The 14,602-nt window shown below is 33.8% G+C and overlaps 2 protein-coding genes across 3 annotated transcripts; one reads left to right on the top strand and one right to left on the bottom strand.

The window, feature by feature from the left end:
* Positions 1–92: 92 nt before the first annotated feature.
* LOC124175938 (zinc finger protein 726-like) lies at positions 93–4,599 on the bottom strand. Its single transcript, XM_046556599.1, has 4 exons — positions 3,024–4,599; positions 2,245–2,702; positions 1,589–1,776; positions 93–1,346 (listed from the first exon to the last, which is right to left on the bottom strand). Exons 1-4 carry the CDS (start codon positions 4,132–4,134, stop codon positions 932–934), a joined length of 2,172 nt encoding a protein of 723 aa, XP_046412555.1. The 5' UTR covers positions 4,135–4,599; the 3' UTR covers positions 93–931.
* Positions 4,600–4,685: 86 nt separating this feature from the next.
* On the top strand, positions 4,686–14,317 carry LOC124175934 (zinc finger protein Dzip1). 2 transcript variants are annotated; one of them, XM_046556592.1, is made up of 11 exons: positions 4,686–4,964; positions 5,121–5,485; positions 5,644–6,024; positions 6,570–6,704; positions 6,773–7,981; positions 8,109–8,280; positions 8,579–9,302; positions 9,508–9,625; positions 9,713–10,324; positions 13,173–13,358; positions 13,949–14,317. In XM_046556592.1, exons 1-9 carry the CDS (start codon positions 4,844–4,846, stop codon positions 9,971–9,973), a joined length of 3,486 nt encoding a protein of 1,161 aa, XP_046412548.1. In that variant the 5' UTR covers positions 4,686–4,843; the 3' UTR covers positions 9,974–10,324; positions 13,173–13,358; positions 13,949–14,317. The 2 variants fall into 2 exon arrangements, with proteins under 2 accessions (XP_046412548.1, XP_046412547.1); XM_046556591.1 differs by having other exon boundaries at positions 13,924–14,317.
* Positions 14,318–14,602: the final 285 nt, after the last annotated feature.

Here is a 14,602-nt window from a genome sequence, read left to right as displayed (position 1 = left end):
TTACTCAATATCTAGCTAACTCGGATTATGAGTTCAAGTTCGTTGCTGAAAAGGAGTAGAATTCTCAAAAATACTCGCTTTACCAATTTATATGTGGTATTATCCAATTAAAGTTTGATTTTCAGCATCAATATTGATAAATTCTTAAATAGTGTCTGCTGTATCAATGAGGGAAATATAAATACGAAATTAGTGTAATATTCGTACTTTAATAAATATAAATACGAACACAGATAAAAAGGAATATACCAATTTTATGTACGTCATGTGTATCCTTTCACTTTTATAATATTGGGAAATTACAAATTTTGTACTATAGTTTTACATACGGAGCGATCATCTGAAAGAAAAGTATCAAACGATCCTGATTCAGAGTTAGTATTCTCTTTCAATACTTCTGCTGCGAAAAATCATGTGTTAAATATAGGGTATGACATTTCCCGTGTAGAGAGATGAAAATACTTCAGTCATATTCAATCTGAATAAAGGCAATGCTTTTGCATATAAATATTCGTATTTGATACGATATGCATAAATTAATATAATATATCTTTGCATAATTGACTTGATTACTATGTAAACAGTCAAAAGTGATAAAGTTCTCGCAAACTAGATCAATTATTGTCTTATTTTCTATACTTCTTTTATTTATTGTTGTATCTTACGGAGTGTCGATTCCCATTTCATTATTCAAAAAATTTTCGAGTATAGGTATATATATATATGTATATATGTATATTTTTTTTATCAAAATAAAGATATGTTGAGCATTACTACCCTAGGAAAAACATTGTTTTACGAAAGTCTAGTACATTGATAAGCAGCGCATAATGCTATGGATGTTCGTATAACTGTGCTCGTAAACTGCAATTATTTTTGGAAATTGCTAGCACAACAGTTATACCCATTACTATTTCAGTGCTTTGACAGTTTAGATTTGATTTCCACTAGGAACGCCCATGTTTGTAATTACATTCCGATTGCAGCCTATATCGATCAACATTTTATGATTTTCAGAGACTATCGCCAACGGGTTTGGGCCAACTTGAAAATTACTTTGTGATTGCGGTAGCTTCGGGTCACTATCGATATTTTGCAATTTTGTATAGTTCACCTGCTGCCATGCTTCGTCGAGTATTCTATTATCATAAACGTCTACTTTAATCGTATTCTCAATTTCATTCTCCATTTGTGATGTAAATAATTTTGATGTCGCTGTTCCAATGTCATTTTCGTTCCCTCCCCACTTTCTGTTACTAGTATCATCAGTTACTTCGTGGTGATGATGTCGCAAGTGATCGTCCAGTGTCTGCTTCTTATCAAATAATAACGCACACTGTTCACACCTGTAAATTAGAAGATTTATCAATATGAAACTACGAATTTTTGCTGGAAAAATTAACTGAATGAATTTTCCAGCTGTGATAATTATTCTACACTATTTATTGCATGATCGTGTAACTCCGTTCTGTTCGTTTTCGTTTTCTGTTTGAAAATTGAATTACAATCATTCTATGAATGAGTTCAATGTAGAAATACGGAACAATAAAAGTTGTAGGGAAATAGCCTGCGTTTAAACGAAACCTACTTGTACTGCATTTTATTTGTTTCTTTAGCCAGTATCTCAGCTGGGTCATGAATCTTCTGGTGCGCGAACAAGTTGTATCGTTCGGCGAACCGTTTTCCACATAGAGTACAACTGAACGGTTTTTCTCCAGTGTGTACTCGCATGTGACGTTTCAAGTGAGAAGTCGACAGCAAAGACATATCACATACCTAAGAAGAATCATCACTATGAATTGTAATTTTGTGGTTGCATGTTGGAATGAATATACTTGACGTGAATAGAATTCTTGTCGATCAAGCAGTTATTCTACCTGACTTTACGAACTTCTAGTTCGTATGTGTTTTGACTTGAGAAAATATGATGAAATAAGATTTTCCCGTTTAAATTCAAGAATACTATACTGGTAAAATCCAAAATCTAATAGGTTCTAAGTGAAGAAGAGACCAGTCATCAAAATCCGTTGATTCATTCTCAAGATGTAATCGAACAAGAAATTGATCATGCATACAAATCTAGCGCCGATTAGAAAATTGTCAGAGGCGATTATGTCGACCTTAAAACATTGGAATTCAGAAAAAAGTCAATTAATACGATTACAATAACTTCTTTTGTTCTCGTTACCCCCTGAAAAGGAAAAAGTAGAAGCTAAAAGCATCCAAACTATACTTATTACGTACGTGACATTGGTAGGATTTTTTCCCAGTGTGCGAAAGTGCATGCATGTTGTACGAAGTATGGTGGACGAAACGTTTTCCACATAGTTCGCATTGGTAAGGCGTTTCTCCCGTATGCATCGGCAAGTGTCTCATCAAAGCTCCCTTTTGAGTGAAACATTTGTTGCAAAAACTGCATTGGAACGGATTAATGCCATTGTGCATACCGACATGGATTTCCAATGCGTGTTTGTGCTTGTAAGCCTGACCACACTTTTCACACATGTAGGGTCTCAGACTCGAATGTGATTTCATATGGGTTTTTAACTCGGCTGACGTTCTCCACTTCTTTCCGCAAGTTGGACAAGGATATTTTAATGGCTTTAAGCTATACTTTGATATTCTATGAGATTTGTACGTTATTTCTTGCGAATTAGGGGCAAGCTCTTTAGGCACATCCAGCATATCCACAGAGTTGTTCTCTGCAATTTTGATAGTATTCGGTCACGATTAAATTGTGGAAATGGATAAGAATACATTATTCTCGTATAAAAATTTGCTCTCGGATCAATTTTGGTCTGTGACAAAAATAGATCTAAAAAAAAAAGTATGTCAAGAACCTAGAGATAGATTTTTTTCATGTAATCAATAAAGGACGTAAATAAGTTTATCAAATTAGAAACAAGTAGAAAAAGTTTTGGGTAGTAGATCGAGTAGCCGATTTAATCTTTTATCGTGCCTTATTTTAGAGACAATAGTGTAAAAAATTATTCATTTAATTTTTTCATTGATGTTTTACATACTTGATATGTCATGTTCGTGTTCGTATATTTTTTCTGCATTGCGAACAACTTCTTTCCATTCAAAATCATCTTGTTCCTCATTATCCGACATTCCGAGGAGTTCCTCGGGAAATATTCCATGATCGTCATTATTTGACTCTAAGAGCTCGTGTACAATGTCAATGGCATCTTTATTCCGTGGATGTTCTTTAACTACATGAGTATTAGCTTCAGATATGCTTGAAAATACTTTGTTACAAATTTTGCACTTGTAAGGTTTCGATTCTCCGTGCTTCAATGAATGCAAACAAAGATCGTTCGCATATTTAAACAACCTGCCACATACTTTGCACCGATGAGTATACAGTGCCATTTTTTCTTGTCTATTTAGATTGAATGTTACTTCATTTCTGGATAAACAATTAACATTTTGTTCTTTTTTTTTCGTTTCACCTGCTGTTTCATCATTCAGAATATTGTCAAAACTATTGACATGTCTTACAACATTCGCCACAGCGCCTTTGAGTTGATTTTTACGTTTCGCTTTTACATTTTGTTCGCTCCGTACATTTATATTTATACTTTTGGTACAGATCTTTGCTCCACATTGACCAAATTTTTTATCAAGATCCAAAACTTCACCACTATGAATCAAAGATTCTTTACAACCGTTAGCTAAATCATACTGACTAATCGAGCATTCATCGTTACTCAATTTTTGCAATACAGATAAAGTTTTCACTTGGTTTGGACTGCTTGATGTTTTGAATTTGTTTGCCTGATTCAAGTTCCCAGCCAAACATTTATCACCTATTTCGAAAAGACTCGCAACGTCGCTTCTAACAGTCTTACTGTCACTCTGCTTGCTACTTGATTCATATACTTTCAATATCTCAGTTCTAATATTTGCTACTGTCCATTGCGCCTGTTCCAATATTTGGAACATGTGGTAGCATTGGGAGCATACGTGGGAACTGCGTAAATCAGATTCAATGCAGTTTAATACTTGGAGAATAAAACTAACAAGTTGCATCCCGTTCCGAGGTAACGATGTGTAAAAAATGTTCACACAAGTCGTTAACTCCAATCTTGCTGTGCATAGAAGACACAGAAGCTCCGATGTGGGTTCCATGTCTTTTTTAGATTGTTCGACAGAACGTTATTGTCATGATTTTTTTTTTTTTTTTTTATCAGGAAAATACGTCGGCGCTAATTGCGCAATAATAAAACAAGTTATTGCATGACATTTTTTTCATAATGTTTGTATTTTCAATTTCGAGTACAACTGAGAAAATTTATTTTCAAATATAATTTCCGAACCGTTGAGTAAGACGAGATTTACAATACAACACTTTGATATTACAAAACATATTTTTTTCGACTCGTTTATTGATCCAGCTCAAGATATTGTTAATGTGACTCGACACGATTAACATTATTAACTAGTTTCGAATATAAAATATATGAAACCCCGTACACAAACGTCACTACGGTTAGAATTATTCATGACGGCCATTATAAAACATATATAGGTATGCAACTACCATCGTGTTACACAATTGTTGATGGTGTCGGTATCAGTTTGTGGCTCTTTTGTCAGTAGTAAGCTTTGTCTCACTTTTAGGGAATATTCAGTATTGAAGTTGGCAACTCATTTCGTAATTAATTTCTACCACGCTGGGTCGACCGTGATTTCTACACTGAAATGTGTTGTGAAGTGAGCTGCCAGTGCTGAAAACTCCTAGGAAACGGTCTGAAAATTCCCCAGGACTGATTGTTAAATGTAAGAGATAAATGTCTCAAATATAACCTAAGAATTTGGCGTTTCGGGACGAATAGCGATGGCATTTTCATTCAGAGCTGGTACAAATTGGTGTCATGATTTTCCAAAGCTTGCTAAAGAATCTGGCTTTTGCTTTAATGTCCATAGAACCCGAGTGAGGGTCGACTGGAATCGTATAAGTACGTCTAATTGTGGATAAATCGTGATATTTTTCTATGTTGAAGACAGGCTTTTTAGAAAGCATTTAAAAAATTGGATATTATCTACATTTTCCATGTAGAAATTTAGTATATTTTCATTTAGTACATAAGAGAAAATTGTTTGTATGTTTAAAGGTTCCATTGACATAGATCGGGTGATCAGAGAAAGAGACTTTTTGACAGTAGATGACAATGTCAACAATGTAGTGGATTATTCCCTTGAAACTGAATACGATGTGAAGATATTGGACCCAAATTTTGTCAAACTATTTCGACTTGCTCAACTATCGGTTGAATATTTATTATATTGTAAACAGTATTTAGATCACAGTGTTATCATTTTAAAAGATGAACTAAGACTGAAGATCGAGGACAATGCGATGCTCAAAGAAGAGATTAATGCATTGCAAGAATCGATAAAGAATTTGAATGAAAAGATAAGGGAAAGAAATAGAATCATAGATTCAAAACTTGGCGATTCTAATGGTGAACTTTTCAAGGTATACATATGATACATTATTGTTTGAATTTTTCATTAGGAAGATTTGTCCAAACAATCTGCCTGTATTATACCTGATAAAAGATATTTAAATTGAATCTAGCCGTTAATTGGCTCAGGATATTAGCTGTATTTTTCAATAATTTCATGCATTTTTAGTGCCCACATTGTGTCAAGACTTTCATAGCTCCAACATTTGTGAGTGCTCATATCGCTAGACGCCATGCTCATTTGTCTGATCCATATATGATGCCTCCTTCTTTACCTGCACACGAGCAATACCGTGTTGAAGCGGAAAAATTACATGACGAAATAAAAACTCTAAAAGAAAGGCTCAATCGAACGGAAAGAGTGATAAGAAATGAATCAGAGAAAAATTTTGATTTTAGTAGAACCGACATTGGTCATAGAACTCCGGATATTTATGAAAAAGGGGAATATACTAACGATCGACAACGTGAAGAAAGAATAAGAGAACAACAGAGAAAGTATCAAGATGAGATAGCCAGTTTAAAGAGCATGTTGTTCAGTGAAGTTAGAGTGAGTTGATGAAATCAAATTAGAATATTACTACAGATTGTTACCTTATTTCTCCATTTAAGGCAGTAGATATACTTTGGGAAGAAAATAATAAACATCCAATTATTTATCAGAAACTTTTGAAATTTGATGGGAGAATTATATAGTAACGTAATTTCCATAAAAACCACGAATATTTGAGCTATATCACTTTTAAATATCGAATACAATTTTTTCCAACTAAATTTGTATGCATTTTGCGAGAACAACATTTTTTGCAAAGACATGAGGGAAAAAAGACTTCGTAGTGCACATGATATTTCATGTAACAAAAGTATGGTTCACAAGTTTCTCTTTTTACTTAGATACACTTTTTTGTACTATTGATCAAATGGTCACTTTACATAGAGAATGCAATCAGAAAAACAAAACGTGTAAACTAAACTTGCATTACATAGAAAACGTTTTTTGAGGTGGATATTGTTGCTTAATGTGTTTTTTAAGTCAATACTTCACAGGCTGCAAATTTTATTAAGTAAACCTAATTACACGTTTTTGTTTTTTAGAATTTGAAGCAAAAGGATGTAAGTTTAAGTCCTATTTACCAAGTTGAGTCTGACACGAAAATTCTTAATCTTGAGGAATTGATAAAGAAACAAGAAAAAGAGATTCATACGTTGAGAGACCAGCTCCGTGAACAAGTGAGTAAGATAGAGTGTTTTTCAATTTTTCAGCATCATCCATTCTATCATGTTATTCATAATTGCAGATAACACCAAACTTGAAGAATGTACAAGAGAAACTACATGTTCAAGAGCAGCATGGAAAAGTTATAAATGAACGTTTAGAAAAACAGACCGATTTGGATACTGATTTATCAGTCCAGTTGAAAATAAGCCAAGAAACATCAAGGCAAATGAAGGAGCTTTATGAATCGAAAATTAACGAATTAGAAATGCATTCAAAGGCTCAAAAACAAATGCTAGAAGCTCAGGGCATGCGGCTCGCACAATTGGCGCATGAACTCTGGGATTCTAGGGAGCCAAGTCAATCAACAACCGAAGAAAAAAAAATTGATTTGCAGAGTCAATCATCTATTCAAAATATAGTGAAGAAAATGCCAAATATTAGAGGGAAGGACAATGATCATAAGACTAACGTAAAAAATAACAAACATGGCGAACCAGTTTGTGACAATGTCGGGAGCCTGTCTAGTCGTGAATCACCAAAGATTTTGACCTCTCCAATAAGGAATAGAAAACCTTGTTTTCAAAATAAAGATAACAATGAGCTATTAACAGGAAAAGGAGATTATTTTGAGACTGGTAGTGATTCTAAAAGTGCTAGGATTGCCATGAATTTGAGAGATTCAGATGCTGAAAACACGAAACGATATTTGGTGGAAAATTTGAATCTTGAGTCTCTGCATTCTAGTCGGAGTGGAAAGGCGATCCAGCAAAGTTCTCAGAGAAATAGTAAACATCAAACCAATATGAATCTTCGAAACTTAAAAGGTATCAGAGCCGTTTCTGACAGTAAAAACTTACCTTTACGTTCAAATGCTGGTTTTCAAGGTATGAAAAGTGAACAGTCCTTGGATTTGCCAAGAACTAAAGCTTATGTACGACAAAAAACTGTGCAAGAGTCTGAGGATAGTGAAAATTATAGTGAAACCGAATCTGAATCTAGTACTTCAAAATCCGAATGTCAATCTGCGTCTGAAGATGAAATCAAAAATGAAGAAGATGAGAGAAAATTGAATTCGCACTACATTGAAGATTTTAATTCACCAACGGATTCCAAGGAATGGATCCGTGAAAATTCTGAAATATTGCAGGAGTTGAAAGAGCATTTGAGGGATGTTTTTGATGGCAAACTGAAAGATTTGGGGATTGATCCAGAATGGGATGGCATACCAAAGGCAACATTCAAACAAAAAATGGAAACCGTTATTCATCATCAAAATATAAATGCAAAGGTAACAACTGAACTTTATAGATAATGTGTTGATTATCACGTTTGCTTGATTTTTTATACATTGTACATCACTGAAACTAGTAGATTATTTTCAATCAGAAATCTATAATTTTTTTTTTTTTTTTCAGAAAATAAATGACTATAATTACATTCGTCAAAAAATACTTGAAGAAATTTCGCAAAGATTGAACAAGAACATAGCAGAACCAGCCCACCCAAGAAAAATGTCTTCCTTAGACAGAATAATGAGCAAGTTTAAAATTAAAACTGCAAATGCACTGAAGCAGCGAACAAATTTTGGTTAGTAAAATTTTTAAGCAAATGCTATGTCTTTTAGATTCCATTTTTTGGTATGTGGTTACATATTTTATTATAAAAAAAAAAAAAAGAATTTTAGCCAGGTATTAGGTTTCTTGTCGTATTTCTCATATTTCAAAATATTCATATTTTAATAATAAAAATCAGTCAGGTTCGACAAAGATATTTTTTGAAACTTGTGTGTCGATAGTCTGTGAAGAAAATTAGTGACTTGATTGACAACTCCGATGATATCTTAAATAGAGAAGTAAAAAAAAAAAGAATTACCGCTGTATTACAGAATTTCGAACACCTATTGTGAAATCCCCACTGATGAGTTCATATTCCAAAGCTTCTAAGCCGATGTCAAACTTAGAGGTACTTCCAAGTAAAATGAACGAGTCTAACATTCATGAATTGAGAAGTAACAAAAATTCGACCGTATCAAGGTATAAAAAAGAGCCGGAACCGCGACCCAGAAGCAGATCAACTCTAGTCAGAAATACTAAACCATCTTATTCTCAAATGAAAGATAATACCGGAATAGTAGAGCATAATAAATTCGTAGAAGAATTAGAGGATTCCACAAGTTTGGAAGAACAAATACAGTCACATGACGGCATTGTATGTCTGTCCAAAAGTGAAAGTATACTGAAGGCCAAAAAATTCGGATTCAGGATTGAAAGTAAAAAATCTACACTTATGCCAAAAACGTCTGTTGAAAGTCTTATTGAACAATCTTATTCATCTGTTGACGAAGATTCAAATAACAAACTTAGTGATCATAAGCTAGTGCGCAGCCTACCAGGTTCCCCAAAGAATAATAAAAGTGTTTTGAAATCTACTACTGGATCCGTTGGAAGTTTGATAAAGAAGAAAGTTCTTTTCGATTTAGACCAAAGTGTAAGAAATGGTGGTAAAAGTACAAATCAGATTACAGGTGAGAATCTGTCTGCGAAGAAAACGTTACCAGAGTATAGTTTTGAGGATGAAGAAGTTAACGACGACGACTGGAATATTTCAAAGTGAGTAGAAACTAGGGCTGTGTGATGTTTCGAATAATCATAGACTGAGGGTGATTAATCAGATAATGAAGTCAAATGAACAATTACTCAACATTAATATAAATTGATTAATTGCACAATCCTAGTAGAAAAATATTCTCAAAAACTTATTGCGCATAAAATACCTCATTGTCGATTTGTTTTACCAATGATTGACGTTTTTTAGTATGTCAGACGATGATGTAAGACCGCAAAAAGCAAAGTCTCCAAGCATGGACAGTATAGTTTTAAAAACATCGCAGAGTAGTGAGATTGCAAAAATTTCAAAAAAAATACAAGACCAGGTGAATTAATCTTTGAATTACCAAGTTTAAAACACCTCTTGATTTATCTATTTCATTTTCCTTTGAAAACGTATACTTGATTTCTAGCTGAATATTTCCCACCAGAAACCAATTGGTGCAGTAGAAGCAATGTTTCTGGCAAAGCCTAGTTCGAAGGAAACTAAGGGTCATTCAGAATACAGAGAATCTACGAACATGGCAAGTTCTAGCCTCGATAATCCTTATAATCCATTGCTCAATAATCAGCCGACAGAAATCAACAAGCATTCGAAAGCCACCTCAAGTGCATCGATGGATCATGAATCTGACGTAGAAACCGGCATCGAAGAATTGCTTAAAACTGATTGAAACTTATGCAGCCAAAATGTCTCCTAATAATGGTGCTTACGGCTGAATTTGTGTAAATGATTGTCAAGCTTACGTATTGTATGTAGCTCAGTTATGTAATTTACATATATACGTGTTCCAACTGTTTTTGCTAATTTTTATTTATTTTAATCAGTAAGTGCTTCAAATAGATTGAATATTTTTAAGAAATATTTTCTCGTGGTTGAATGATACAATTTGGTCAATATTTTTTACAGTTTGACTTGTAAGATAGTCAAAGAGGTACTAGAAATGCAACCATCTTCAGTAATCGCATTGTCAGAATTTCAAAAATAGATGCATTGTCAGGCCATGTGAACAAGCAAGAGTATGGTAAGAAAACTCAGCCAGATAAAATTTTTCTTTCAGTTATCCTGACCTACAAATGCTGAACAAATCCTTACCTACTTATGAAATGAACTGAAGGATCTTTTAATTGCTTCTCTGATTGGGTTCGAGCACGAAACACATTATTAATCAACTGTTTTTTCAAATTCATAGTGTAGTTATGTCAGGAAAGAAGAGACATACGTCATATCACATATCGATGCTCCACTGTGATAGGTCGCATTAAGGCCTAAGTTAAATTGGGTGCTTTCAAATTGTCCTAAGACATTATTTTGAGTTCATTGCTGACTGAAACGTAGCAAGATAAGTTGTCGGTAGACTCATAATAAAACAAACATTTATTTCACACTTTCTACTTTTAATATAGGATTTTGATATAGCTTAAAATTTTTTACGGCTTCTATATCGAAAAAATAGGGATACGTATTCGAGGATTTTTTTATTTTACATATTTCGTAACATAAAGGGGATCGAAAATTTGATAATTTGGTGTTTTTTGGCATGGAGACTCATTCTCAAAAATTCATATCGCCGGTTCTATTTGAGTTGAAAAGTTCGTTTTTTCAACCCAAAGCTAATAAAATGAATTTTAATACAACAATTCTTTCATCAACGATTATTCCGAAATTTATACTGTTATAAACAATTAATATGTTAAAATCGATTTTTAACAATTGCCCCAACCTCGTAGCGAGTTCTTAGCACAACCATCGTATTCTACGTCAAATTTTTCATCCATAACGTATTTTTAATTGATGGAGACATTATTATTACTGTAGGAAACGAATTAATTTATCTACCACGGCACGTCACATCGGCGCTCGGGTAATTCCATTGCACGCCTCATTATCTTGCCTCGTATCATTTTCGTCTGTAATATGAATGATTACTGTATACTCTGAATTGAAAAATAATATTCAACAGCAAACAAGACTTCATAAAAAATGTAACGAAAAAATAATCAAATACAAGATATTATTGTATCAAATAAAAAATCAATTTATCAAGATTTCAATACATGATTTTTAGTTGATGAGTACCTCGTCCTGCAGTACGTCTTACAATATTTACATTTATTCTTGAAAATTTGTAGGATTCCAACCTCTCCTGAAGTATTGGAAGCATAGCAATTCTCATTGTGTCAATAAAAAAACGATTGTACAAATTTTTAAACGAATAATACTATACATATTAAAAGTGAATGTAAATATTGTGTGACGTAATGCAGAACGCGGTGTTGAATAACTCATATTATTGTATTAAAATCTTGGTAAATTGATTTTTTATTTGCCACAGTAATATTTTTTATTTTGTTATTTTTTTGTTGAATTTTTTATTAAGTATTGTATGCTAATAAATAATATTATTCAGATAAAAATATAGAGTAATCATTTATATTACAGGGGAAACAGATACGAGGCAAGATGAAAGGGCGTGCAATGGAATTCCCCGCGCGCCGACGTGACGTGCCGCGGTAGATAAATTAATTCTTTTCCTACAGTAATAATAATTTCTCCATCAATTAAAAATACGTTATGGATGAAAAAATTTGACGTAGAATACGATGGTTGTGCTAAGAACTTGCTGCGAGGTTGGGGCAATTGTTAAAAATCGATTGAAACATATTAATTGTTTATAACAGTATAAATTTCGGAATAATCGTTGATGAAAGAATTGTTGTAATAAAATTCATTTCATTGGCTTTGAGATGAAAAAAACGAACTTTCCAGCTCAAATAGAACCGGTGTTACGAATTTTTGAAAGTGAGTCTTCCAAGCCGAAAAATACCAAATTATCAAATTTTCGATCCCCTCTACTTTACGAAATATGTGAAATAAAAAAATCCTCGAATACATATCGCTATTTTTTCGATATAGAACCCGTCAAAAAAAATTTCAGGTAAATAAAAAATGCGTCGGTCACAAAGGTGTTTGGTTGTAAAAGAATGTCCCATATATAATCAAACATATCGCGCAATATTAGTTTTACACAACATGAAGTATTTTCAAATAGTGTTTTTCGATACTAGTGCGCGAAGGTGGCAATGCCCGCACAAGCGTGAAGGCGCAGCACGAACCCGGAGACGAACCGTAGACGAGTGGAAGGGCGAGTGTGGCGCATTCACGCGAGATAGGCATTGTCAACTTTCGCGCGTGTATCGAACTCTATTTTTTGCTACACCTGTATTGGAAAGTACGACATACACGATTATATTTGCACGAAACCACGGCACGATGTCTGTTCAGTGACGATGTCGAGCACGGCATAGAGTGACAAACTATTCCATTGGTGGCGCTAGTGCAGCTGTTTGCAAAATGCGCAACTGTGGATAAAAGCGCGACCGTCTTTTTCGCAGACCGCTAGCAACGTGCGAAGGTTTATCTTATACCGCCGGCAATGTGCGAAGATTTTTTTCTCACACCGCTAGCAATTCGCGAAAGTTTTTCCCGCACATGTGTATAAAAGACTAATTACGGTGCGTGAAAATGGTGCATGAAAATGGACTTTCCATACGGGTGTTGCAAAAATGATTTTACTATTATTCTGATGTTTGTATTGTACCTGTCACGTATTATTCGTTTGGATTTTATCGGTTAACGTCACCCCATGCTAAAATAATAGTATTTGATATTTATTTCAATTTTTATACTTACTTTATTCATCATGAAAAGTTCTACAAAATTTTTTCTTTCAGGAATACTATCAAATTTTTTATTTACAATGCTTATAAATTTTTAAGCAATTTTTTTATAGCGGCTTTTGATTTTTTACACATATCTTACGTATATCCCACAATTTTCGAGCATGATTAACATTAGATAGTAAACATTAGATGTCGCTTGAGTCGCAGTCCTTACCAATACGAGAAGGGGAAACCCCCTGTACTGACGTGATAGCATTCTTACTTGACTCTCTTTGGGGGATGCACAGTCGTCAATTTGTGTTTGATGACATCGCTTGTGGCGGCAGAAGCGTGTACACAGCAAAGGAATAACTCAGCTTGATTCATCAATTGAAGGTAATTTTTGTTCATAGGAACTGTTTGTGCAGTAGATTGCTGTTTCGGAATGACGAATAAAAATCCTGATATATATTGCGGTTTTGTTGGCACCTCTAATAGAAATATTTGTGAAAATTTATTCATAATATTCTTCAAAATTGAACATTTTTATTGATATGTCTGATATGTTTGTGAAATGTTTTTTAAAATTCATATTTCCAAATGTATGTAATATTAATAAATAAGCTATGGTTATTGTAAAAAAATATACTTTTCTAGAGTACCGAAATAAAATTTCAGCAATAAAGAGGATATTCCTTCGGAATTTAGTATTTTTTAAGTCAACTGAGAAATTGGCAAATAACTAAAGAATTTTAATGCTTTCTTTGAATCCTCTGAGGATGAGATCGCCCAGAATGTTTTTTCATATAACTTACATGCGAACAAATTCTTTTGATCTGAAGACTAATAATTGGGATTTAGTTTCTCTAAATTTGACGAAAAATACTGAATAAAATTGGCCATTACCATTTCGCGACAAGCAATGGTTTAAAATCACTGTACTGAGTATAAAAATTTGTAGAGCTTGTCATCATCTTTCTTACCAGAGAGGTAATAGTTGAGAAATGGAACATGCACGACCACCGCCGGCATTGAGTTCCAGAGGTGCAATGGATGAAAACTGGAAAGACTGGAAACGGCAGTTTCTTATATTTCTGAAAGCTTCAGGCATCGCTAATAAGCCAACAGATGTGAGGGCCAACATTCTTTTGAATTTGATCGGTCCTGTCGGCATGACAGTTTTTAAAAACTTTACTTTCGACGATCCGGACGATGAGGAAAATGTGGAAATACTTATAGAAAAATTCGAAGATCACTTTTCACCAAGAAAAACTGAGGTGCACGAGCGGTATATCTTTTTTTCGAGCATAAGACAACAGTCAGAGACTATCCCACACTACGTGCAAACTTTGAAGGTACGTTACAAAGAATCGTTTGGGAGAACGAATAAACAGTTACACTTAGCTGAGCACTTCAGGTGATCTTGAAGCTTCCTGTTCTGTAGTTGAATAATTTCTTCGAAATATGGTTTGCTGAGTTTGTGGGTCAAACAGAAAAACTCGACGCCTTTTAAAAGCTAATTGTAAAATTTGTATTTCATGATTACAGAAAAAAGCAAATACTTGCAACTTTGGTGGTTTAACAGAAAGCCTGATAAGAGACAAAATTATATTAGATGTAAAGAACAAGGAACTGAGGAA

This window comes from Neodiprion fabricii, chromosome 2 (assembly GCF_021155785.1).
Source record: "Neodiprion fabricii isolate iyNeoFabr1 chromosome 2, iyNeoFabr1.1, whole genome shotgun sequence".
Taxonomy (NCBI): Eukaryota; Metazoa; Arthropoda; class Insecta; order Hymenoptera; family Diprionidae; genus Neodiprion; species Neodiprion fabricii.
Note: the sequence above shows the minus strand (reverse complement) of the source record. Positions and strands in the feature narration are given on the sequence as shown.